At 37.9% G+C, this 22,693-nt stretch overlaps 6 protein-coding genes across 6 annotated transcripts; all 6 read right to left on the reverse strand.

Moving 5' to 3' along the window:
- Positions 1 to 1,496, reverse strand: LOC125777340 (uncharacterized). The gene is made up of 2 exons (XM_049451988.1): positions 832 to 1,496; positions 1 to 771 (listed from the first exon to the last, which is right to left on the reverse strand). Exons 1-2 carry the CDS (start codon positions 880 to 882, stop codon positions 214 to 216), a joined length of 609 nt encoding a protein of 202 aa, XP_049307945.1. The 5' UTR covers positions 883 to 1,496; the 3' UTR covers positions 1 to 213.
- A 1,220-nt stretch (positions 1,497 to 2,716) lies between these two features.
- Positions 2,717 to 3,483, reverse strand: LOC125777341 (uncharacterized). Its single transcript, XM_049451989.1, has 2 exons — positions 3,326 to 3,483; positions 2,717 to 3,272 (listed from the first exon to the last, which is right to left on the reverse strand). The coding sequence occupies exons 1-2, from the start codon at positions 3,377 to 3,379 to the stop codon at positions 2,733 to 2,735; spliced, it is 594 nt and encodes a 197-aa protein (XP_049307946.1). The 5' UTR covers positions 3,380 to 3,483; the 3' UTR covers positions 2,717 to 2,732.
- A 4,527-nt stretch (positions 3,484 to 8,010) lies between these two features.
- On the reverse strand, positions 8,011 to 13,305 carry LOC105230537 (uncharacterized). The gene is made up of 2 exons (XM_049451991.1): positions 12,838 to 13,305; positions 8,011 to 8,297 (listed from the first exon to the last, which is right to left on the reverse strand). Exons 1-2 carry the CDS (start codon positions 13,195 to 13,197, stop codon positions 8,076 to 8,078), a joined length of 582 nt encoding a protein of 193 aa, XP_049307948.1. The 5' UTR covers positions 13,198 to 13,305; the 3' UTR covers positions 8,011 to 8,075.
- Positions 9,776 to 10,755, reverse strand: LOC105230543 (uncharacterized). The gene is made up of 2 exons (XM_011211354.4): positions 10,440 to 10,755; positions 9,776 to 10,386 (listed from the first exon to the last, which is right to left on the reverse strand). Exons 1-2 carry the CDS (start codon positions 10,491 to 10,493, stop codon positions 9,847 to 9,849), a joined length of 594 nt encoding a protein of 197 aa, XP_011209656.2. The 5' UTR covers positions 10,494 to 10,755; the 3' UTR covers positions 9,776 to 9,846.
- Positions 13,306 to 14,135: 830 nt separating the features above from the next.
- On the reverse strand, positions 14,136 to 15,007 carry LOC105230529 (uncharacterized). The gene is made up of 2 exons (XM_011211327.4): positions 14,849 to 15,007; positions 14,136 to 14,766 (listed from the first exon to the last, which is right to left on the reverse strand). Exons 1-2 carry the CDS (start codon positions 14,897 to 14,899, stop codon positions 14,203 to 14,205), a joined length of 615 nt encoding a protein of 204 aa, XP_011209629.2. The 5' UTR covers positions 14,900 to 15,007; the 3' UTR covers positions 14,136 to 14,202.
- Positions 15,008 to 20,039: 5,032 nt separating this feature from the next.
- On the reverse strand, positions 20,040 to 20,865 carry LOC105233570 (uncharacterized). The gene is made up of 2 exons (XM_011215687.4): positions 20,734 to 20,865; positions 20,040 to 20,671 (listed from the first exon to the last, which is right to left on the reverse strand). The coding sequence occupies exons 1-2, from the start codon at positions 20,785 to 20,787 to the stop codon at positions 20,120 to 20,122; spliced, it is 606 nt and encodes a 201-aa protein (XP_011213989.2). The 5' UTR covers positions 20,788 to 20,865; the 3' UTR covers positions 20,040 to 20,119.
- Positions 20,866 to 22,693: the final 1,828 nt, after the last annotated feature.

A 22,693-nucleotide genomic window follows, 5' to 3' on the forward strand; every position in this document is an offset into this window, starting at 1 on the left:
TCTTTTTAGTAATTCAATTTTAATATTTAATACAATCGCTATAAATAAATTGCAACATTCAATATTTCCTAATCGCTGGAAATAATTCAAGGAGCTGATTTAGTTATATATACATAAATTTTGTAGTATCCATTAGTGTTGCCAACTCTTGGCGATTTCAATTTCTGTGCAGCTAAATAATCCTCTAATATTAGTAAAAGAGTAGCTCGCACTCTACACACTTTCTTGCATAAAATAATAACGCATAAAACTTCTAAAAGTCAACTCCTTCCGTGCCAAAGTTGAAGCCGCCCTAATTTTACTAGACCACCCCTTCAATTTTCGTGCCGTCGTGTTTCTTTGCTGCTCCGTTGTCAAACCCTTCAGATATTCTTTGATTTGCCGCAAAATCTCTTCAAAAAATGTTTCATATTTTTGCGCCACAACCTTTTGAATACCCGCCAATCCATACTTAAGCAACAGGGGTTCATCTGGACCACATTCATTATCACGATTCGCTGTGGGATCAAAACGATCCTCGACGCGATTAATACAATTTCTTAGAATTGTTTCGCGCGTAACTGATTTCTTGGACTTTTCACTTGCTATGTTCTTGTATATCAGTATATCTTTGTTGTCCATTTTCGTGCATAATTCCTCACTCCGTCTCAAAATGTATATACTTAATTTAACAGCCTCATTATATATGGATTTTAACAACTGATTGTGGGTGGCAAGCATCTCCACGTCTGTTTCGGAACTTTCAGTGCCATGGGCGTTGATGCAAACGACCTGAAGTGTGTTGGAAAATTAGTTGATTTTTTCTTTAGTAATTATAACTATATCTCTTACGCCGACTACCAGCAGCAATGCTCCGAAATACTTGATAGACACTCCAGCCATTTTCGTCCTGAATTGTACTAATCGCTTCTAACGATCCACACTCTCTGTTGATTTTATTTCCAATGCCTTTTTAGTTTAATATTTCCACAAAACTAATAGCGAATCAATGTGCCATTGAATATATGTATATTATTTTAATTTGGTCTTAATAACATAGGCAGGAGTTAGGCCGCGGTTCTTGTAAGTGGTGTGCGTCTGTGCTAACTGACAAAAAATATGTGGAGAGTTCTATGAGTTTTCACTACAACACATCTGGCGATTAGTTTGAGATACTATGATAAAAAATATAAAAACTTTCAAAAACGTCGAGCGATGTTTTACATTTTTTAAAATTATTTACGTTTTTTTATGGTTTCCTTAATGAATATTCGACCCCAAATTCAATAGATCGAAGACGCTTGCTAAATGCCGAGATACCCAGGAAACCGCTAATGTGAATAAGACAAGTGAGAGGAAGGTCTTTATCAGTTTATTTTCAAAATCTGTGAAACGAACTTAGGTTATCAATTTAATCGCATATACCTGAGTTTGTTCATATGTATATAATATTGAGTGTGTGTTGAAATATTAGAAGATAATACTTCAAAATATTACATTACATCAGAGAAGGTTGCCAACTAAAGGGTGATTTTCTTAAGAGCTTTAAATTAATATTAAAAAAAAAACGCATAACTGTCAGCAAAATCTCATTTCTTTATTTGAAACGTTAGATTGGTTCATGACATTTACTTTTTGAAGATAATTTCATTTAAATGTTGACCGCGGCTGCGTCTTAGGTGGTCCATTCGGAAAGTCCAATTTTGGGCAACTTTTTCGAGCATTTCGGCCGGAATAGCCCGAATTTCTTCGGAAATGTTGTCTTCCAAAGCTGGAATAGTTGCTGGCTTATTTCTGTAGACTTTAGACTTGACGTAGCCCCACAAAAAATAGTCTAAAGGCGTTAAATCGCATGATCTTGGTGGCAACTTACGGGTCCATTTCTTGAGATGAATTGTTGTCCGAAGTTTTCCCTCAAAATGGCCATAGAATCGCGAGCTGTGTGGCATGTAGCGCCATCTTGTTGAAACCACATGTCAACCAAGTTCAGTTCTTCCATTTTTGGCAACAAAAAGTTTGTTAGCATCGAACGATAGCGATCGCCATTCACCGTAACGTTGCGTCCAACAGCATCTTTGAAAAAATACGGTCCAATGATTCCACCAGCGTACAAACCACACCAAACAGTGCATTTTTCGTTCTTGAACGGCTTCTGGTTGCTCTTCACCCCAAATGCGGCAATTTTGCTTATTTACGTAGCCATTCAACCAGAAATGAGCCTCATCGCTGAACAAAATTTGTCGGACGTAAAGCGCGAAACACATTTCGAACCGAACACTGATTTTGGTAATAAAATTCAATGATTTGCAAGCGTTGCTCGTTAGTAAGTCTATTCATGATGAAATGTCAAACATACTGAGCATCTTTCTCTTTGACACCATGTCTGAAATCCCACGTGATCTGTCAAAATACTACATTACCTCAAAAAAATCACCCTATATTAAATTTCGCACAAACTACTTTAAATTAATATTAGAAAATATTAATATGCTACTGTCAGAGCCAAAAAAAAACTAATTTGAACTTCAAATTCAAACATTGCATTGAGGATTACTTCTAAACTGGATAACAAGCCTTCTTGCTCCGTAATCTTAAATTAGTCATATTGTCAAATGTTTTAGATGCGTTTAAGAACTTTAAGACGAGCTCAGCTAATCACTAAACAAAAACAAAAAATATTGCTAAGTTCTTCCAGCTCTGCATGCATTTTAAAATGTTTAACTTTTTAATCACACTAATTTTAAACAGATATATTAAACACCCCTCTCAAAATAATAAAATCGCATACATTTTCTAAACGCCATTACTTTCCCGGCCAAAGTCGGAGCATTCTTAATTTTGCCCGACCACCCCTTCAAATTTCGCGCCGTCTCTTTGCCTTGCTGCTCTGGCGTCAAACTCTTTACATAGTCATCCATACGCTGGACCATCTCTTCGAAGAAGTGTTCATTTTTTTGATCCATAACTTTTCGAAAATCCTCAAATCCATATTTGCGCAATCGGACTTCATCTGGGTGATCGCCACGACGACTTACCGTGGGCTCTAAACGATCCACGGTGCGCCTAACACAAATATTCAGATACATTTCGCGATCGTCTGGTTCTACGCTTGTTTTATTCTGCAATATATCCTCGTTGAGTAGCTTCTGACAAACTTCCTCACTCCATGCAAAAGCATATCCGGTTAAATTCACCGAATCTTCAAACATGGAGTCCAACAATTTATTGCGTGAAGTCCATATTTCCATGTCTATTTCCGGTTTTCCAGTGTAACCGGCATTGGTGCAGACAACCTGTGGAATAATTTGTTGATATTTTTCTTAATAAATATTTATATTTTGCTTACTCCGATCACCAGCAAAAACGCTGCGCAAAACTTGTGGATAGACAGCCCAGCCATTTGATTTAGAAGGTACTGGACCGCACTAATATCTTCTAATGATGTGTACTCTCCGTCGATTTAAGTTCGAATACAATTTCGAAAGCACTTTTATGCAATTTATTGACAAAAAAATTGTATTTTATATGCCAAAACAACAATATTATGTAGCGTAAAATAAGTTTGGTTTTAACTAAGACAGGTGTTGGGCCAAGATGCTTATTTTTGGTGTGTGTCTGTGCTAAAATATGCATAGTTTGAGTAGAGTTTTACGAATTTTCACTACCAAAAATGGCTGCAGCACATTACGAATGGAAATATGAGTATAAACTCCGTGTCCAAAGAACTCAAAAATTTAATTTAAGTCTTTCAGATGGAATCTTAAACCCATGATTCACCGAATTGCGCACGCATACTCAATGAGTCATCACTTGAGAATACTCACTGGCCGATTACTGTAAATTGAAAAGTGACGTCAATGGGCTTATCAGTTTCGTTACAAGGAGCGAAGTCAGGAACCAAGGTTATCATATTAATAATGTTTATAATCTATATACATATGTATGTACATATGTATGTATGTATATGTATAAAAATCAATGCCACTTTCTTTGTAATTTCATCACTCATAAACGGCTGAACCGATTTGGCTGATTTTTATTTTGTTGTATTTGTTATTATTAGGAGAAGGTTCTTATGTAAGAAAAAATTACGAAAGTTGCTGGATAACCCCTAAAAACAACCCTTTTATTTTTCCCATACAAACATTTTATTTTGTATATATGTATGTATGTATGTACATACTACATACTACATACATACAAATGTATGCCCATATCGTCACCTGAAATGCAAATTAACGTAACAACATTTTCAGAAATTTACAGTGGCATGAATGAAACACGGAATAAAATGGAACATGAGTGAAACAAAATATTAATATTGGTTAAAACTGGTTTATATATGACCGCAGAACCAGAAAATGTTGAACATATTTAAAATTATGTATATAATTTGAAGTAGTGAAGCGTAATCAATAAGACACTCAATTTCGAATTTTTTGATGATACGTTATTTTGCATTTCAGGTGACGATATGTAAGTAAAACTGATTGTTCGTTTTTTAGTAACGCTAACGCTCGAGAACGGCGGAACCAATCTTCATGAAATCAGAAGTTGTTCGCTGTGGATCTGGAAAGGGTTAGATATAAAAAAAACCATATACTTTTCATAAGGAAAAGTCGAAAAATTTCCAAAAAGTGACTTTTCATACACTTCTTTTTTGTTTTGTTTTTCAATATTTTGATTTGTAAATTATTTGAATCGTTCAATTTCGGTCGCTTACTTTTTTATTCCGGAAAAATTATTGAAAATTATTCAGTGAAAACTTTATGTGTGTTTCAATAATACTATAATTCAATAATACAGCAAGACTTTTCAAACAACGGCTACGATGTTAGATGGACTTTATCTTGAAGCAACGTATGTATATACAAGTATGGTGCAGTCAGATGCTGGATATGCTCTGTTAAGTTGCAAAAAAAAGGTTTGCCGCACGCACACATTCTTCTTTGAATGGTGGATGGTGGTTACACCAGATCAAATGGATGAAATCATTTCTGCGGAAATTCCTTATGCATAGAAAGATCAATTATTCTACGAAGCGATGAAAACCAATATGGTGCATGGACCTTGCGGACACCACCATCACACTTGCAATAAAGTCACGAAACACTATCCACGTGCTTTTCTTTCAGAAACGCAAACTGGAAATGATGGAGATCCACTCAATCCATTCAACTTAGAGTAGTGAATATCGAAGTCGACAACATATGGATCGTACCATATTCCCCACTATTGTCTAATTCACATTCAAAACTCATGCCAATGTTTGATATTGTAGTTTGGTGAAATCGACTTTTCCGACTGTTGTGCGTTTCGCAGTTCATTTGGAGAATGGCTAAAGAGTGTTTTTCAACCCAGTAAATACAGTACAGCCAGCGGAAACACTTCCAACAACAAAATTTACATTGACGAGTTTTTTCTCAACTTCCGTTAATGATTCGTTTGTGAGAACATTGTTCTATTTGGAAATGCCTTGATATTATGCATGGAATGCATCGTCGAAGATATAGGTACGCAGAAAGCAGAGTCAACCAATAGATTGACATCCTGGTGTCTTATCAACTAATTCCTTAGGACGAATTTAAATAATCCACCCGAAAAACGACGATTGCTAATACCTTCGGTTGCTACTGATAAATGTACGTGGTTCAATTTCATTTGAGTCATTGCGCACTGTGAATGGTAGAGTGTGTGTAACTTTTTGAGAAGCATGCAAGCAATTACAATTGCTGTAATCAAACGATGGACGATTCGATAGCTACTTCGCATGCCACTGAAGTTCACACACTTTTCGCGATGGTCATTGCGACATATCAGCCTTCAAATTCGCGTCAATTACGGGATACGAAAAAATTACATTACCGATGAGACTTTACATTGTATTCGGTAAGAATTGGAAATGCGCAAATTCCGATTGTCTTGACAATGACACGAAGTCGTGAATTATCCAGTGGAATTTCTAAATTCTTTGGAGAGGCTTGGTATGCCGCAGCATCATTTGCGTCTCAAAGTTGGATCTGTCATTATTATGTTTCGCAATCTTCATGCGCCGAAACTGCGCAATGGAACCCGTCTGATTGTGACGCAGCTATCGAATAGAGGGTGGCAGAATGCTTGATTCTACGAATTCTTTTGAGTTCCAACGATTTGCCATTTCAGTTCAAACCTATTCAGTTTCCAGGTAAATTGCATTTGAAATGACAATCAACAGGACACAAGGACAGTAGCTAGAAGAGTGTGGGATAAATCTGGAAATGCATTTTTCACACGGCCAGATATACGTGGCATGTTCACGAGTTCGAAACCCATCTTCTCTGAACATTTACGCACCAGAAAAGAAACCAAAAAAATTTTTTGTTCATCAAGCTGCGCTACGTTAAAAAAAAAATTAGAAAAATCGCAAATAAATGATTTTCAACACAATATAAATTCAACTTTCTTTTCATTTCAAAACATATAATTTCACGCAGGAAAATGGCTGCGGGGTCAGCTAGTATCTCTATATATTTATGTATATTGTATATATGTATGTAGATATGAATGGAATATTTGTATTTCAAAAACACATTCAATATACAAAACGCAATTAGAACTTATTCTCGGAAATAAATCTGGGAAAGCGAGTTAGGTCATAACTCTAAATTACACATCTACATTTTTTTTTAATTTGTAATAACCTCTTTAAAATTATACAAATACAAAAATAAAGGGTGTTTCAATAAGAGCACTACAAAAGTTTAGAATATCAATGCAATTCTTTATTCCTGTAAAAGTACATTCGATGACATCATGTATGGAACTCGATTTCCCTCTTGCTTATAGAAGTTTTGCAGAAGTCCAAACGCTGAACCCAATTTTCGACGGTCTCGAAGCGTACATCGGATACTGTTGCAATTTGACTTTCGATATTGGTACAAAGTTCATCAATCGCCGCCATTTCACCAAACTTGGGTTTCAATAAATAGATTGTGACATTCTCGCTTTTGGCGCCGTCTTGTTGGAACCACATATTGTCAAGGTCCATATCGTTCGATTCGGACCAAAATATTCGGTTATTATTGAGCGGTAGCGATTTCCATTCACAATAACATGCTGATCTTGATCATCACGGAAGAAGTACAGCACTAAAACACCGCAGGCGTTAAGCGGCTTTATTTCTTGTGTCAATTTGATCTTGTAAGGATGTAGGCTAAGATCCTATCACAAAAATCTCCACAATGACGTCACTGAGATGCCCAACGCTTGACAACGACTTGTGGGAGACTGATTTGGATCTTCCTCAATTGATGCGCCAGTGGCAGCAATATTCTCGACACTATGGGCACTTCTTTGTCTCACTTGCACGGGGACATTTCGTACTGTGCCTGTGGATTCAAATTTCCCACTAGCCGCTCAATTGCTGATTTGACAGGACGAATATGACGACCTTCAATTGGACATAGCGCTCTTAACGCTGAAGCCTCTTACTCCGAATTTCGGTAATAAATTTTAATAATTTCGACTCGTTTTTGGATCATATATCTTTCCATGTTAAAATGGCAAGCCAAGAGAAATGTCAAAAGATCGGCATACTTTTGTAGCGTTCATATTAAAAAGCCCCGTATATAGTATGGAATTATTTAGAAATGTTTACGGACTTAAAATATGAACCACCTCATTTTAAAAGGGATCAATGATTTCAGAGTATAGTCACTCAAAAGCTAATATGTCTCTGATGGGCTTGTCCTTGTGCTGGGTAGGAGCACATTTTGCAGAGTACTATCCAGCCGCTTCCTGTTGAAGAAACTTGGAATCGAATAAAGAGATCAAACGAAGAACAGAACAATCATATGTATACCATATAAGAAGCAAAAATATTCGACTCTGATTTATTTCGGATCACTTTGGATCACTTCTCCAGAACCGAGAAATAGAAAAAGACACGATTTCACTTGTCGCATGGAATTAGTGGCAAAAGTAATAAACCGCCAACTACCTAGGACACAGAAAACTGCAAAAATGAGAAACAAAAAATAATAAAGTAAACAGTTTTTTTTTATAATTTTTACATGTCTTTATTATGCCTTTTGAATAAAATAATAATAACACGTTTACTAAATGCCTCCCTCGAAATAATAAAATCGCAGAAAACTTCTGAAAACAAACATCTTTCGCGTCACTTTTGTTGCCCTCTTCATTTGTGCTGACCAGCGGGCTAGGTTTCTTGCAATTGCCTTGCGCTGCTGCTTCGGCGTCAAACTATTGACAAATTCGTCAATTCGCCGCTCACTGTCATCAACGAGGTGCCTTCGTTTTCGATTCACAGCATGTACAACCTCTTTCAGTCCATATTTTACAAAGAGTGCATAATGCGAGTAGCCGGCCTGATCAGCAGTTTCCACATTTAATAGCGCCATTGTGTTTCTTTGCTAATCACTTCAGATATTCTTTGATTTGCCGCAAAATCTCTTCAAAAAATTTTTCATATTTTTGCTCCACAACCTTTTGAATACCCGCCAATCCAACTTAAGCAACAGGGGTTCATCTAGACCATATACATTATTACGATTCGCTGTGGGATCAAAACGATCCTCGACACGATTAATACAGTTTCTCTGAATTGTTTCGCGAGTAACTGATTCTACCGATTTCTTCGACTTTTCACTTGCTATGTTCTTGTATATAAGTATATCTTCGTTGTCCACTTTCGTGCAGAATTCCTCACTCCGTCTCAAAATGTATATACTTAATTTAACAGCCTCATTATATATGGATTTTAACAACTGATTGTGGGAGGCAAGCATCTCCACATCTGTTTCGGAACTTTCAGTGCCATGGGCGTTGATGCAGACGACCTGAAGTGTGTTGGAAAATTAGTTGATTTTTTCTTTAGTAATTATAATTAATTCTATATCTCTTACGCCGACTACCAGCAGCAATGCTCCGAAATACTTGATAGACAGTCCAGCCATTTTCGTCTTGAATTGTACTAATCGCTTCTAACGATCCACACTCTCTGTTGATTTTATTTCCAATGCCTTTTTAGTTTAATATTTCCACAAAACTAATAGCGAATCAATGTGCCATTGAATATATGTATATTATTTTAATTTGGTCTTAATAACATAGGCAGGAGTTAGGCCGCGGTTCTTGTAAGTGGTGTGCGTCTGTGCTAACTGACAAAAAATATGTGGAGAGTTCTATGAGTTTTCACTACACCACATCTGGCATTTAGTTTGAGATACTATGAGAACAAATATAAAAGCTTTCAAAAACGTCCAGCAATGTTTTAAACTTTTTAAAATTGTTTACGTTTTTTTATGGTTCCCTTATTGAATGTTCAACCCCAAATTCAATGGATCGAACACGCTTGCTAAATGCCGAGATACCCAGGAAACCGCTAATGTGAATAAGACAAGTGAGAGTGATTTTCAAAATCTGTGAAATGAACCTAGGTTATCAATTTAATCGCATATACTTGTGTTTATTCATATATAATATTGAGTGTGTGTTGAAATATTAGAAGATAATACTTCAAAATATTACATTACATCAGATAAGGTTGCCAACTATATTAAATTTCGCACAAACTACTTTAAATTAATATTAGAAAATTTAATATGCTACTGTCAGAGCCAAAAAAAACTAATTTGAACTTCAATTTAAAAAATTGCATAGATGATTACTTCTAAACTGGATAACAAGCCTTCTAGCTCCGTAATCTTAAATTAATCATATTGTCAAATGTTTTAGATGCGTTTAAGAACTTTAAGACGAGCTCAGTTAGTCACTAAACAAAAACACAAAGTATTGCTAAGGTTTTGTAGCTCTGCTTTCACATTAAAATGTTTAATTTTTGAATAATCTTAACTGAAAACAGATACATTAAACACCGTTTTCAAAATAATAAAATCGCATACATTTCCTAAAAGCCATTTCTTTCCCTGCCAAAGTCGGAGCATTCTTAATTTTGCCCGACCACCCCTTCAAATTTCGCGCCGTCTCTTTGCCTTGCTGCTCTGGCGTCAAACTCTTTACATAGTCATCCATACGCTGGACCATCTCTTCGAAGAAGTGTTCATATTTTTGATCCATAACTTTTCGACATTCCTCAAATCCATATTTGCGCAATCGGACTTCATCTGGGTGATCGCCATGACGACTTACCGTGGGCTCTAAACGATCCACGGTGCGTCTAACACAATTATGCAGATACCATTCGCGAGACTCTGGTTCTACGCTTGTTTCATTATGCAATATATCCTCATCGAGTAGCTTCTGACAAACTTCCTTACTCCATGCAAAAGCATATTCGCTTAAATTCAGCGCAGCTTCAAACATGGAGTCCAACAATTTATTGCGTGAAGTCCATATTTCCATGTCTATTTCCGGTTTCCCAGTGTAACCGGCATTGGTGCAGACAACCTGAGATATAATTTGTTGATATTTTTCTTAATAAATATTTATATTTTGCTTACACCGATCACCAGCAAAAACGCTGCGCAAAACTTGTGGATAGACAGCCCAGCCATTTGATTTAGAAGGTATTGGACCGCACTAATATCTTCTAATGATGTGTACTCTCCGTCGATTTTAGTTCGAATACAATTTCGAAAGCACTTTTATGCAATTTATTGACGAACAACAAAAACAACAATATTATGTAGCGTAAAATAAGTTTGGTCTTAACTAAGACAGGTGTTGGGCCAAGGTGCTTATTTGTGGTGTGTGTCTGTGCTAAAATATGCATAGTTTGAGTAGAGTTTTACGAATTTTCACTACCAAAAATGGCTGCAGCACATTACGAATGGAAATATGAGTATAAACTCCGTGTCGAAAGAACTCAAAAATGTTAGTCTTTAAGATTGAATCTTAAACCCATGATTCACCGAGTTGCGCACGCATACTCAATGAGTCATCACTTGAGAATACTCACTGGCCGATTACTGTAAATTGAAAACGTGACGTCAATGGACTTATCAGTTTCGTTACAAGGAGCGAAATCAGAAACCAAGGTTATCATATAAATAGTGTTTACAATATCTCTATATATGTATGTATATTGTATATATGTATGTAGATATGAATGGAATATTTGTATTTCAAAAACACATTCAATATACAAAACGCAATTAGAACTTATTCTAGGAAATAAATCTGGGAAAGCGAGTTAGGTCATAACTCTAAATTACACATCTAAATTTTTTTTAAATTTTTAATAACCTTTTTAAAATTATACAAATACAAAAATAAAGGGTGTTTCAATGAGAGAGCCACAAAAGTTTAGAATATCAATGCAATTCTTTATTCCTGTAAAAGTACTTTCGATGACATCATGTATGGAACTCGATTTCCTTCTTACAGAAGTTTTGCAGAAGTCCAAACGCTGAACCCAATTTTCGACGGTCTCGAATCATACATCGGATACTGTTGCAATTCCACTTTCGATATTGGTACGAAGTTCATCAATCGCCGCCATTTCACCAAACTTGGGTTTCAATAAATAGATTGTGACATTCTCGCTTTTGGCGCCGTCTTGTTGGAACCACATATTGTCAAGGTCCATATCGTTCGATTCGGACCAAAATATTCGGTTATCATTGAGCGGTAGCGATTTCCATTCGCAGTAAAATGCCGGTCTTGATCTTTACGGAAGAAGTACTTCCCAAAGACGTTGCCGGCGTCAAGTGGCTTCAATTTTTGCGTCAATTTGATCTTGTAAGGATGTAGGCTAAGATCCTATCACAAAATTCTCCACAATGACGTCACTGAGATGACCAACGCTTGACAACGACTTGTGGGAGACTGATTTGGATCTTCCTCAATTGATGCGCCAGTGGCAGCAATATTCTCGACACTATGGGCACTTCTTTGTCTCACTGGCACGGGAACATTTCGTACTGTGCCTATGGATTCAAATTTTCCCACTACACGCTCAATTGCTGATTTGACAGGACGAATATGACGATCTTCAATTGGACATAGCGCTCTTAACGCTGAGGCCCCTCACTCCGAATTTCGGTAATAAATTTTAATAATTTCGACTCGTTTTTGGATCATATATCTTTCCATGTTAAAATGGCAAGCCAAGAGAAATTTCATAAGAGCGGGAAAAAATATGGCTTCGTGTGCTGTCCCTATCGGTCTACTTTTGTAGCGTTCATATTGAAAAGCCCGTTATATAGTATGGAATTATTTAGAAATGTTTACGAACTTAAAATATGAACCACCTTATTTTAAAAGGGATCAATGATTTCAGAGTACAGTTACTCTAAAGCGAATATGTCTCTGATGGGATTGGCTTTGTGCTGGGTAAGAGCACATTTTGCAAAGTACTATCCAGCCGCTTACTGAGGGAACTTGGAATCGAATAAAGAGATTAAACGGAGAACAGATTAAACATATGTATACCATATAAGAAGCAAAAATATTCGACTCTGATTTATTTCGGATCACTTTGGATCACTTCTCCAGAACAGAGAAATAGAAAAAGACACGACTTCACTTGTCGCATGGAATTAGTGGCAAAAGTAATAAACCGCCAACTACCTAGGACACAGAAAACTGCAAAAATGAGAAACAAAAAATAATAAAGTAAACAAAAGTAAACAGTCTTTATTATGCCTTTTGAATAAAATAATAATAACACGTTTACTAAATGCCTCCCTCGAAATAATAAAAACGCAGAAAACTTCTGAAAACAAACATCTTTCGCGTCACTTTTGTTGCCCTCTTCATTTGTGCTGACCAGTGGGCTAGGTTTCTTGCAATTGCCTTGCGCTGCTGCTTCGGCGTCAAACTATTGACAAATTCGTCAATTCGCCGCACACTGTCATCAACGAGCTGCCTTCGTTGTCGATTCACAGCATGTACAACCTCTTTCAGTCCATATTTTACAAACAGTGCATGATGCGAGTAGCCGGCCTGCTCAGCTGTTGCCAGACTTAATAGCTCCATTGCATGCTGTGTACAATCCTTCAATAACAGTTTCTTGTTTTTCGATATTTCACTGGGCGCATTTTCGTATTTATTTTCGTCGATTATCTTGCGACATAATTTCTCACTCTCTTCAAACTCAAACCCGACAACCTCATAAAATCCTGCTGTCACAATATCAATCAAACGATTGCGTGCATCAAGGATTTGCCGTCTCTCGGCTTTTGCGGTGGTGTCACCAGCCTGGCTGCTGGTTACCAGCAGCACTGTCAAATATATGGCAATATATTGTGGATTCATTGCTGCATCAGCCTGCTGTCGGTCTGAGGGTAACAGCTCGAATGATGAGAACACATCATTGAAACTTTGTCGAATGCAAATAGAAAATGATTTTGGATCTAAGCTTTTCAAGAACAATAATATTGTTGCAACTTATATACGTCTGCGAATCCGACAGTAGTTTGACCGCGCTTCTCGCGCTCATTGTGGCTGAAGTCTACACTAACAGCTGCTGAATTTTTATATGACAATTTCTAGCGTCAGCAATAGTCACGAAAGTATGAGACTGATTAACGAGGCTCCGAAGTTATTCGGTAAAAGTAAAATATCTGAAATTTTGGCGCAGCTTCGCTTTGAACTCATGGAACAGCGAGTGCAGGACATGTACCGAATGTACCGGAGACAGCCAGTAACCGGCAGAGCTAAGTTTGTTGATTATAAGCATGACGCACACAACATTATCTGTTATTTACAAGATCGCCTAAGCCACTTAGACCCCTCTTTATTTATGTAACAGAGTAACAGTTATTTAGGGTTAAAGGTTAACAGCGATAGTCGACCGGTACGAACTATCAAATTATTGCGGTATTGAGCTTCGGTCTTTGGGCTATACCTATTCAAGGATGGTACTGCAGTTATCTGAAAATCCATCTTCTCGACTGGCATTTAGCCTATATGAAGGTCTTATCTGGAAATCCACTGGTACGATCGAAAGTGTTGTATTATCTACTAATGGAAGGGGAATTGATAATGATAGGGGTTCAAGTATTGTGGTATACTGGGAAGCATTAAGAACATGTAGGTTGCTTCAAAGAATATTTATTTATTAGAAAGAAATCACATTTTTTTATAGACCAAAGACAATCTCACGATTTTTCTGAAAGGAAAAGACCCATAACGGCAATCAAATCGCCTAACTTGTGTCTAATTAATAAAATATACTAAAAGCAGTTTGCAAATATACTTGCATTTCCAAACATTTTATTTTCCAATATAACTAACTTAAAGCATTCAACATCTCGCATACTAAACACCTTCCTTAAATAAATAAAATCGCATGAAACTTAGAAACTCCATTTCTTTGCCCGCCAAAGTTGAGGCATCTCTAATTTTACTTGACCACCCTTTCAGATTTTGTGCCATCTGTTTGCTTTGCTGCTCCGGTGCCAAGCGCTTCAGATATTTATCAATGCGCCGCAAAATCACTTCAAAGAATTCCTCATATTTTCGATACACGTCCTTTCCAATATCCTCAAATCCATACTTAAGCAACAGGAGGTCCTCTCGATCATTGTGATTCCCTGTGAGATCAAAACGTGCCATGAGACGACGAACACATTTTCTCAGCAATGTTTCGCGAGTATCCAATGCCTCAGATTCGTCAGATGCTTCACTTGTTTTGTTCTTGTATGCAAGTGTATTTAGATCGTCGTCACTTATCTTATTGCATAATTCCTCACTACGTTTTAGAACATATACGTTTAATGTAAAGTCCTCGTTGTATATGAAGTTTAACAATCGATCGCGGGAAACAAATATATCCGCGTCTGTCTCGGGGTTTTCCGTGTCATCGGCGTTGATGCAGACGATCTGAAGTGTGTTTGGAAAATTTATAGATTTTTTTTTCTTAGTAATTACTTATTATCTTTAAAATTATTTATATTTTTCTTACGCCGACTACTAGCAGCAATGCGGCTAAGTACTTGAAACAAACTCCAGTCATTTTCGTCTCGGACTGTGCTAATTGCTTCCAGCGATCCACACTCACGACTGATTTTATTCCAAGCACATTTCCGAATGCCACTTATGCTATTTTGCAACAACGTCAATAGCAATTCAATATGGCGTTATGTCAGTGTGGTCTTAATAGCTGTGGCGGTAGTTAGGCCGCGATTCTTGTAAGTGGTGTGCGTCTGTGCTAACTGACGTAAAATATGTGGGGAGGTCGACGAGTGTTGACAAAGGAACGTTTGTTAGTTAAAATTGTTTAAGCTTCTTATGGTTTTCATATTTCCTTTTGAACCCAAAATTCACAGAATTGAAAACGTTGGCTAAATAGCAGATATACCCTGGAGACCCGTGGTGTGAATAAGGTAGGTTATAGCAAGATCTTTTTCCAAATCTGCCATAGGTCCTAGGTTATTAGTATATACTTATGTGTATTCATTTATAATGATGAGCAGGGGCATAGAACTATTAGAGGATAGTATTTTGGTACCATTATATGTAACAACAGGCAAGGGTAGGGTTACCAAATATGTTAATTTCGTAATAACAACTATAAACACAACGAAGCTTACAAAATCTAACAATCTGGCATTTTTGTACTGATTTAGATATATTTGAACTTCTTCTTCTTAATTCGCGTAGACACCGCTTACGCGATTATAGCCGAGTTAACATCACACCGCCAGTCGTTTCTACTTTTCGCAACATGGCGCCAATTAGAGATTCCAAGCAAATCCAGGTCCTTTTCCGCCTGGTGTTTCCAACGGAGCGGAGGCTTTCCTCTTCATCTGCTTCTCGCGTCGGATACTACGTCGAATACTTTCAGAACTGGAGTGTTTTCGCTCATTCGAGGACGTCGAGTAAGGACTTTACTTCACCATTGCCTACTTAGCACGAAGTAGCATCTGTTGGCAAAAGTTATTTTGCGTTGAGTTTCGAGACTGATATTGTTGTTGGTGTTAATACTGGTATAAGATAGACAAAATTATCTACGACTTCGGAGTTATGACTGCCAACAACGACGTGGGAGCCACGTCGCCAGTGCGACGACTGTTTGTTTAATGATAAGAGAGCAAGCAGAACTAACGGCTCGGTTGTACGTGATCATGTGTATACTCATGTAGAAGATTGTACTTCTATATTTATCTCTACAGCTCAAATTATTTTCTCCAAGAGTAGATTAAAGAAGTCGATTAATAGGAAGTCACCTAGTCTGAAACTTTCTGTGGTATCGAACGGTTCGGAGAGGTCCTTCCCGAACCTGACGGACTTTTGGTATTGCTCAACGTCAGTCTAAACAGCCATATTAGAGTTGTGGAGATACCAAATTCAGACATCACGGCATAAAGGCAGCTCCTTTTCGTGCTGTTGAAAGCTGCTTTGAAATCAACGAAGAGGTCGTGAGTGTCGATTCTTTTTACACGGGTCCTTTCCAAAATTTGGCGCATGGTGAATATCTGGTCTTTTGTTGATTTGTCAGTTCTAAAGCCCCCACAGATAAGGTCCCATCAATTTGTTGATGGTGGGCTTTGATCTTTCACACAATACGCTCGATAGAACCTTATACGCGAGGTTGAGGAGGCTTATCGCACGGTAGTTGAGGCAGATTGTGGGGTCTACTTTTTGTGGATTGGGCAGAGCATACTAAATTCCAAATGACGGGCATGCTTTCGTCCGACCATATTCTACAAGGAAGCTGATTCCTGCTCCATATCTGAACTACAGTTTCGGAATTTCTATTGAGGATTACTTCTGACCTGGATCCAATTGCTTGCGGCTGCGTAGTTTTACTTTGTCCATAGCATACCCACGCTATGAAAAAATTATCAACCTTCAGATTGGAATGTTTCTTTACCAAGGTAAAATTCGAATGTCTGTCGTAGATGAGTTCATAATTATCGAGCGCTTGGAGAGAGGAACGAATTTCATGCAGCCAGCACAGTAAGCTTCAAGTTTATATAAAAAAATTATTTGTATGACCTTTAGCTTCGAAATGTTAAGTTCAATCTCATTGGGTAGTAAAAAGTACTTTCGTGGAAGCCCATCTGTTGACAGTGGAAAGTTGATGAAACCTGTTACGGCACAACCACAAACTACAAGGATTAGTAGAAATATGTTCAAGCATCTGGCAAAAGTTCACCTACCAAATTATCTCTCCCAAAACCAAGGCAAAAAAACCAAACTAGCTCAAAACCTGCCTGAAAATTATTGTTCTATTTAAAAATGTTGCAAGTTGTCTTATAAAGCTTCGGAAAGTACTTGTGCTCAGCTGAATATCGCTTTCAGGCTTTAAACAAGCCACGACCAGTTTTGCATTTTAGAAAATTTATTATCGAGTATCTTTACTTTTATGTAGATACATTAAAAAATCCTCTGAAATTTATAAAATTCCATACATTTTCTAAAAGTCATTTCTTTCTCCGCCAAAGTCGGGGCACTCTTAATATTACTTAACCATTCTTTCAAGTTTTGCACTACCGTGTCGCTTTGCTGCGCCGGCGTTAAACCAAACACAAAATCATCCATGTAAAGCCATTTTATTGAGGCCTTGGACCGTACTTTCCTCTTCTAATGTCAAGTTCTTACTGCAGATTCTAATGCAATTTCGAATAAACTTAAATACAAATCTTTTTAATAAAAACAACAATGATTAAGCAATATTATTTCGGCGTCAGTCATCTGAACAGATCGCAGGTCGAGATTTTAATTTGTGGTGTGTGTCTTTGCTAGAATATGAAGAATTTTAGAGATTGAAGAACAACAAAGCGGCTGAGGACGGTTGATTGCCGGCCGAGCTACTCAAACATGGCGGCGAAGAATTGTTAAAAAGCATGCATTAGCTTCTTTGCAAAATATGGTCGGATGAGAGCATGCCCAACGATTGGAATTTAAGTGTGCTATGCCCAATCCATAAAAAAGGAGACCCCACAATCTGCGCCAACTACCGTGGGATTAGCCTCCTCAACATCGCGTACAAGGTTCTATCGAGCGTATTGTGTGAAAGATTAAAGCCCACCGTCAACAAACTGATTGGACCTTATCAGTGTGGCTTCAGACCTGGTAAATCAACAACCGACCAGATATTCACCATGCGCCAAATCTTGGAAAAGACCCGTGAAAGGAGAATCGACACTCACCACCTATTCGTCGATTTCAAAGCTGCTTTCGATAGCACGAAAAGGAGCTGCCTTTATGCCGCAATGTCTGAATTTGGTATCCCCGCAAAACTAATACGGCTGTGTAAACTAACGTTGAGCGGGACCAAAAGCTCCGTCAGGATCGGGAAGGACCTCTCCGAGCCGTTCGATACCAAACGAGGTTTCAGACAAGGCGACTCCCTATCGTGCGACTTTTTCAATCTGCTGCTGGAGAAAATTATTAGAGCTGCAGAACTGAACCGAGCAGGTACAATCTTTTATAAGAGTGTACAGCTGCTGGCGTATGCCGATGATATTGATATCATCGGTCTCAACACCCGCGCCGTTAGTTCTGCTTTCTCCAGACTGAACAAGGAAGCAACGCAAATGGGTCTGGCAGTGAACGAGGGCAAGACGAAATATCTCCTGTCATCAAACAAACAGTCGTCGCACTCGCGACTTGGCACTCACGTCACTGTTGACAGTCATAACTTTGAAGTTGTAGATAATTTCGTCTATTTAGGAACCAGCATTAACACCACCAACAATGTCAGCCTAGAAATCCAACGCAGGATTACTCTTGCCAACAGGTGCTACTTCGGACTGAGTAGGCAATTGAAAAGTAAAGTCCTCTCTCGACGAACAAAAACCAAACTCTATAAGTCGCTCATAATTCCCGTCCTGCTATATGGTGCAGAGGCTTGGACGATGACAACAACCGATGAGTCGACGTTGCGAGTTTTCGAGAGAAAAGTTCTGCGGAAGATTTATGGTCCTTTGCGCGTTGGCCACGGCGAATACCGCATCCGATGGAACGATGAGCTGTACGAGATATACGACGACATCGACATAGTTCAGCGAATTAAAAGACAGCGGCTACGCTGGCTAGGTCATGTTGTCCGGATGGATGAAAACACTCCAGCTCTGAAAGTATTCGACGCAGTACCCGCCGCGGGAAGCAGAGGAAGAGGAAGACCTCCACTCCGGTGGAAGGACCAAGTGAAGAAGGACCTGGCCTCGCTTGGAATATCCAATTGGCGCCACGTAGCGAAGAGAAGAAACGATTGGCGCGCTGTTGTTGACTCGGCTATAATCGCGTAAGCGGTGTCTACGCCAGTAAAGAAGAAAGAGATATTTACAAATTTTTGCCACAGAGTTAAGTCAAGAACTAAAACAAAAATCGACGGAGATAACTTTTTCGCTTTTGGGACTAGTTCCGTACAACTACGAGCCATCTACCACTCTAACCTTTAAAACGAGAGAATGGCATGTACCGGAGAGAACCAGTAACCAGCAGAACTAAGTTTGTTGATTATAAGTGTGACGCTAACCTTTAAAACGAGTGAATGGCATGTACCGGAGAGAACCAGTAACCAGCAGAACTAAGTTTGTTGATTATAAGTGTGACGCACACAACATTATCTGTTATTTACAAGATGGTCTTAGTCAGAGACATCTCTCTATTTTTGTAGCAGAGTTAGAGTTATTTAGGGTTAAGGGTCCCCAGCGATACTCGGCTGGTACGAGCTATCAAATTATTGCGCTTTAAATGCTGACTAATTTTCTTAGCCTGTGTGAAGGTCGTACCACGCTTATCTGAAAATCCATTAATAAAATCAGAAGCTCAATATTATCAATTAAAGGAAGTAGAATAAACATGCTGAGAACTTAAAAAATTATGAAAAATGGCAGCTTTAAGAACGATAAGGGTTCTTCAAAGATATGAAAAAAAGCATGGTTTTTGAGGCCCAAGGAATGTCCGATACCTCTGAGAGCCAATGACACAGATAAGCAAATCTGTGTGCCTTTGATCTTCAATCGAAAACACGCAAAAAATAAATAATTTAGTTCAACTGAGAGTGTCTTGAGTATAACCAAGATCAAGCAGACAAATTTTGGATCAATTGAATTGGGCTTGAGTGTGAATACAGCGGAAATAAAGGATTAATTAAATGAACAACCTGTTTATTAATAAAATATACTCTCACAGGTTTGAATAATTGCTTACATTTTCAAAAATTTTATTTTTGAATATAATTACCAGTGCTGTAAGACTACACACACACTAGACGCCTATTTCAAATATCGCATAAAAAATATAAAAGCCATTTTCTTATATGCCAAGTTGAGGCCTCCGTAATTTTACTTGACCATCCTTTCAGATTTCGCGCTGTCGTTCCGCTTTGCTGTTCCGGTGTCATCCTCTTCAGATATTCATCAATTTGTCGCACAATCTCTATGAAGAATTCCTCATATTTTCGATCCACAACCTTTTGAATATCCTCAAATCCAAATTTATGTAATAATACTTTCTCAACACGATTACTAGAACCACGATCTGTGGGATTTAAACGATCATAGACATGATTAATGCAATGGTTCAAAACCGTTTCGTGCGTCTCTGCTACTTCAGTTTCCTCAAATTCTTTGTTTTCAGATTCTTTGCTCGTTTCGTTCTCGCATATATCTTCATCGTGCATCTTCTTACATAAATCCGCACTTCGTTCGTAAACATATTGAGCTAATTTAAGATACTCATCAATCATGGAGTCATGAAGTTGATTGCGGGAAGCAAGTATTTCCATGTCTATTTCCGGATTTTCAGTGCTATCGGCGTTGATGCAGGCGACCTGCGATGTGTTAGGATTTTTATGAATTTTTTGTCGTTAACCATTATTTATAATTGCCTTACACCAATCACCAGCAGCAATGCAACAAAGTACTTGTGGCTAAACCATTCAACCATTTTAGTCAGGAAGGATGATAGCGTACTAATCTGTCTTAACGATCCACACTCTTTACTGAAAGCGATTTTGTTTACCCTTTTATGCAATTTTTTCGACAACAACAATAACGATGCAGTAGTTAGATGAGTGACTATGGACTATGGCAGTAGTTGTGCCGCATTTCTTGCAAGTGGTGCGCGTCTGTGCTAACTGACGAAGAATGTGTTGAGACTTCAATGAGTTTGTACCGCAGAATAGCTGCTGGTTGTTATGAGATATTTTTTATGAAATATTAACGTTTTGCCAAACTGAGTAATTCGTAAAGAATCGAAGTTTCTCATGATGTACGGATTGAATTTTGAACCCACAATTTGCCGATTGCAAACGTTTGCTAAATACTCGAGATACTCAATAAACAATTACTGCAAAATAGGTATCAGTTTTAATCTTGTACATACATCCCAAATATAATGGAATGTTAGACGAGATTTGTATTCTGACAACAATTTGGTATTCAATACATATTAATGAATAGTGCTGCCAGAATTTTTCAATTTTGATTTAACTTGAAATAAAGTTAAGTTTTTCAAATTGCCGTTTCTACGACATGGAGCCTAAATCTCCACAAAATCTGCTAATTGACTGCATAGCAGCCTGCAGACTCAGGATAAAGGTCTTTGGATCAATGTTTCCAAATAGTGAGGCTACTAGCACCTATCAGTAGATTGAATTTATCAAGATACTGAGCCTAGGTGGGTCATTGTGTTTTAGGAGAGAGCATACTAGACCTTATGTTGCGACGCAATCCTCATCTATTTATCTTTCCTTATCTGAAGTTTACAAAATCTTACATTATACTCGTAAAGTAGACCTGAACCTATATGTATATAGACTTTAGTGGCAGTGAACTGATACAGATTACCAAAATTTGCCGTCAATTAATTTAAAATAATATATAACAGTATCTCTTCGGCAATTTTAAGGTATCAGATGTGATCAAATAAAACTTAATTTATAAAATTGAAAGCCTCTCTGTTCAAAGGACATAGCTCTCACTATTCTCGTAGAAGAATGTTGTGTCGCCCCTGTTGGACTAAAAGTTAAAGGACTGCCGTCTCAGCGTTATGTTGGAAGTATTTAAGGGCTATGGTATTTTTACTTGGGAAGATACAAACCAGGTTTCGAAAAAAACCAAACTGGAACACACCCTCAATCCTTAGAATTTGGACGTTTCGCGACCAAAGCTCAACAGTTGGTTTGGATTTATGTGAAGTTTGCAAGAAGTTTGCTTAAAATTTACTTAAAATGTTCGAAAAAGTCCATTTGCTGACTGTGGAGAGCATAATACTTCTAGGGACTTCCTACAAAATATCAGCACGGACACAAACCATGAACATTAGTAAAAGCTTGGCCACACTTTTGCAAAGATTTAATAATAAAATTAATTTTCAAGTTTTGCCAAAATGAAAAATGATTATTTAAGCCATCCCATGATCTGAATATTGGTTAGGTTAGTTTATACTGCCCGGCTATCACGCCATATAAAACTACTGGTCTTTAGTAATGCCAGATGAAAGTTCAATTTGATTAGACGCAGGACTTCAACGTTTTTTGCGAATTTTAAGAGAGACTTGGTGTCTACGTTTGATACATCATCCAGTCCATTGCACTCCGAAGCTTTCAGATATTTGAGTCGAGCTCTAGATAATGCTAGATAAAGGCATAGGAGGTGTTCGAGCGTCTCTCACATATTAACTTCTCTGTACTTTCTGCATGCATCGTCATCATTTACGCCCATTCGGTTTGCAGGTAATGCCAGAGCGTTGCGACCTGTCAAGGGCCCAACATTCATCCAGCAGACCTTTCGAGAACGTGTGAGTAAGAAGCAAGCGAGTTTTGCTAAAGGTCTCTTGAACATGATCTTAG

Source organism: Bactrocera dorsalis, chromosome 3 (genome assembly GCF_023373825.1).
Source record: "Bactrocera dorsalis isolate Fly_Bdor chromosome 3, ASM2337382v1, whole genome shotgun sequence".
Lineage (NCBI taxonomy): Eukaryota > Metazoa > Arthropoda > Insecta > Diptera > Tephritidae > Bactrocera > Bactrocera dorsalis.